Source organism: Halictus rubicundus, chromosome 5, assembly GCF_050948215.1.
Source record: "Halictus rubicundus isolate RS-2024b chromosome 5, iyHalRubi1_principal, whole genome shotgun sequence".
Lineage (NCBI taxonomy): Eukaryota > Metazoa > Arthropoda > Insecta > Hymenoptera > Halictidae > Halictus > Halictus rubicundus.
Genome location: NC_135153.1, coordinates 4,160,894 through 4,164,458, shown reverse-complemented (window position 1 = coordinate 4,164,458; position 3,565 = coordinate 4,160,894). Strand labels below are relative to the sequence as shown.

At 37.3% G+C, this 3,565-nt stretch overlaps 1 protein-coding gene across 1 annotated transcript; it reads right to left on the bottom strand.

Annotated features, from left to right (window-relative positions):
- Positions 1–2,097: 2,097 nt before the first annotated feature.
- Positions 2,098–3,185, bottom strand: LOC143354623 (uncharacterized). The gene is made up of 3 exons (XM_076788877.1): positions 3,138–3,185; positions 2,506–2,926; positions 2,098–2,313 (listed from the first exon to the last, which is right to left on the bottom strand). The coding sequence occupies exon 2, from the start codon at positions 2,867–2,869 to the stop codon at positions 2,510–2,512; it is 360 nt and encodes a 119-aa protein (XP_076644992.1). The 5' UTR covers positions 2,870–2,926; positions 3,138–3,185; the 3' UTR covers positions 2,098–2,313; positions 2,506–2,509.
- Between the last annotated feature and the right edge of the window lie 380 nt (positions 3,186–3,565).

The window sequence follows — 3,565 nt, the reverse complement described above, 5'->3', positions numbered from 1 at the left end:
AGCCGCGACTGCGTGCAATTATGACGGTATATGACGAACGACACCGGTTAACGATCACCTGTGCACGAGATCGAGTGCCGCTATGCGTGTGCTACCCGCAGCTACAACGATACTTCGTGCAGGTGCCTCCGTGTTTGTGCACGGATCCGCTCGCTCTCCGTATATTTGCGTATCGGCGCGTTTACGGGAACGCATTTTCCCGACGCGTATCCCGGGCAACGTGTCTAGAGGTTTTCTCGTTTCTAGAACCGCTTGCACGCACTTCGATACGATATAACCTCTCAACCCTAGAAGCATTTATGGTTGTCCAATGGTAGACAACGGTTTTGTCTACAAATCCCCAACATAGGGCCTACGAAGAAAAATTATGTCATTTTGCCAACGAATATCCAACGTTGGGCCTACAGTTATTATAGTCGGTTAATTAACATGAAATTTACGACGGCAATACTACATTGACCCAACGAAAATCTGCCAACATTTAAATATCGTCTTACAGATGTTAGGAACGTTGCTACGGCTAAACACTTGTTAATTATTATATTCCAAATTGAATTTTTTGTTTTCTTATTTATGGATATACACTGTTAATTTGTTACTGTTTCGCAATGGTTGGCCCACTAAAGTTTTCTTGTGTGCTGCAGCCTTGGAATTTATTTATTTCTTTAATTTTTTCATTTTCCAAGGGGAAGGCATGAGTAGTGCTCATGTAGTATAACTAAAGCCTTTTGGGTTTCTTCAGAATGGGCCTTTATTTTTTAGGTATTTTGGTATAAAATTTTTGACGCATTTAGTAATCCATATCATAGCTTCCAGTTTTAAGACAGCTCTGTAGTGTCGGTGGTGGTCTATCAGCTATTTACACTGACGGTCCGGGTTCAAATCCGACGTGGTTATGATTTTTTTCCTTTTCTTTCAATTTTTAGACAAATGTTTATTAAGTTAGTGTTTTTAAAATTTTCAAATGATTTGATGAATTGAAGGTTTTAGGTAATTTTGTACATCTTAATACTCATTCAGGTACAATTGACATATTAAATTTTATTTGTGCCAACAATTTCGAGTGTGTATTTGGAAATGTAACCATTGTTCTACGAATTTTTTTAACTTTGCCCGTAACAGTAGCTTCTGCCCAAAGATCCTTCTCGAGATTACAAATAATAAAAAATTACTTAAGATCATCCATGTCTCAAGACCGGTTAGCAGGTTTATCAATAATTGCAATAGAACATTATGTTGCTACCATGCTAGGTAATAAAGAAATGATGTTTTATCTATACTACTTAGTATTTATGTAGTGTTCTATGTAATTAATTACATTACATTGTACACTAGGTACTCTATAAAGATTTATATTAAATTAAATTATTAATAACAATACTATTTTTATTATTTTTATTACCCGAAAATTAGCCGCTATTGTCTGAAAAGAATATAGTGGTGGGGGCGCTATAAAAGAACTTCGCAGCAGGGCGCCGACTACCCCAGAGCAGGCCCTGGCTGCTGAAGATTACTTTTCTGATTAAAGTGGTATTCGATTTGAAATAAGTAGATATTTATTCTTCTGTAAAAACGCCAAGAATTAATTTGTGTATTTAATAGTCCCAATTTTTGTTATAAATGTTACAAAATTCATGTGGCTTGGAAATAGAAAAATATCATGCTCTAGTTTTATCATGCTCAGTTTTAGAAAAACCGGAATTTACTTTAACGCTAAACCTGCCAAGTCTTAAAAGTAACTGATACATGTTGTCTTATAAAAATTACGAGATTGAATTTATTTGGATTTTGGTCCGGTTCGTATTATAATATATGCTCTACTACTAATTTTAAAATGAAAAATCTGGAACCGGTCATTTTGATCGGCGGTGGTAGGTTTAGTGTTAAAAGGACACCTAAAAATCTACAAATTTCATTTGCACCAATCCCTCTAACATTATCTAGCGGAATCCGCATCGTGTAGGGTTCAAACAGCGCGCTTTCCGGCGAATCGTTGCCTGTCGGGCATTGTCGGAACCCGTCGTGAGGATTACCTCCTTCTTGATGGTGATGCGTGTGCGAGCGTGTGAGCGTGTTTGTCGCGCAAGATATTCGTTTTACATTATTTTCATCGGTAGAAACGATTCTATCTCTACTTTGTTCTCTTTGTTCTTCAATTTTATCTAAGAAGTGTAAATAAATATCATCTCATAACCAAGCCCACGCCGCTTTATTCAAACATAACCCAACAAAATGCATCACGGACTTCGTCGACTCAAAACTGCCATCAATTCATAGATACGGAGTACGCCACGTGTCCGAAAGATGGAAAAACTGTGTAGAGGTGGGCGGAGTTTACTTTTTTGATAAAATTAATATTTGATTGCGAATAAACAGACGTCAATTTTTATGTAAAAATGCCGAGAATTAAATTGTACACCTAATAGCTATGTAGCTGAGCGAGGGCTGGCTGTACTATACGTTTTCATCGTTTTGTTCGCCAACCTTTTTTCGGTAAGAAAATACTTTGCTACGGGAGAATCGAAACTGCAACACGGTTGGGCAAGGTTCTTGGACATCTCGTCGAATAATCGTGCCGACAGGAGGAAAAAGAAGGAAGACCAGGGAGGTAGACAAAGAAGAGACCCGTGAGGAAATGGTTTCCGTGCACCGCGAAATTCGAAACTGCTTGCTGGGACAAGGTCATCCTTTTAGGTCCATAGTCTGGAACATGGTGTCTCGAGAATTTTTTTCTGTCCTCAAGCATGTAGAATGTCGCCGGCGCGGTGGCTCTTGGTCTGAAGATCGTATTTTTCTTTCTAGTCCCGACGGTAAAGTTCGCTGGGAGTTTGGGAGATCTGTGTTTACCCGAAGCAGTATTCTGGATCATTTAAACACCCGTATACTTTTCCGTTACTTAAACAATTCACGATCTGCAATGTCGTAACTAGATTGTGGATTTTATGCATTTATTGGTGAAAATTTCATCGAGGGTGAGAGAGCTCAACGCAATCATTGAGAAATAAAACATTGTACAGTATGTAAGATAGAATGTTCAATCAAGAGCCTACAAGATTTTGCGTAGAAGATTTTGGAGATTTTTTATTTAGGATTATTTATTGAGGGGACTTGAATAATGAAATTGTACAATCGAGTACTCTTAGAATAAATTACATATATACTTGCAACAAGATTTAACAATAAATATCGTTTAACGATAATAATATAAATATTTCTCAAATTTCATAAAAGTGACAAGTGCCCACATCTTCTGGACGGGGATGTACGTGCTCCGATCTTTTGTGTTAGGTGTACGGATTAATTCGCAGTCCTTTCTTCCTGAATTTATTGATTATTTACAAACAGTCAAAAATATCCTCCAGCGCGTTCTATCTTACACGTAATTAATAAATCTCCCATATGGGGAATAAAAGATCGGAATTTAAAATGAAGTTTTCAATTAATTGATTGTGAGGGCCATAAATTCGTTTGGCCACTCGATGTACAGTCGGGGAAAAAATTAAGTGAACCCCTTTTAAAAACTAATAACCTTTTTTTAAATTGAACCAAACAACTTGGGTTTTTC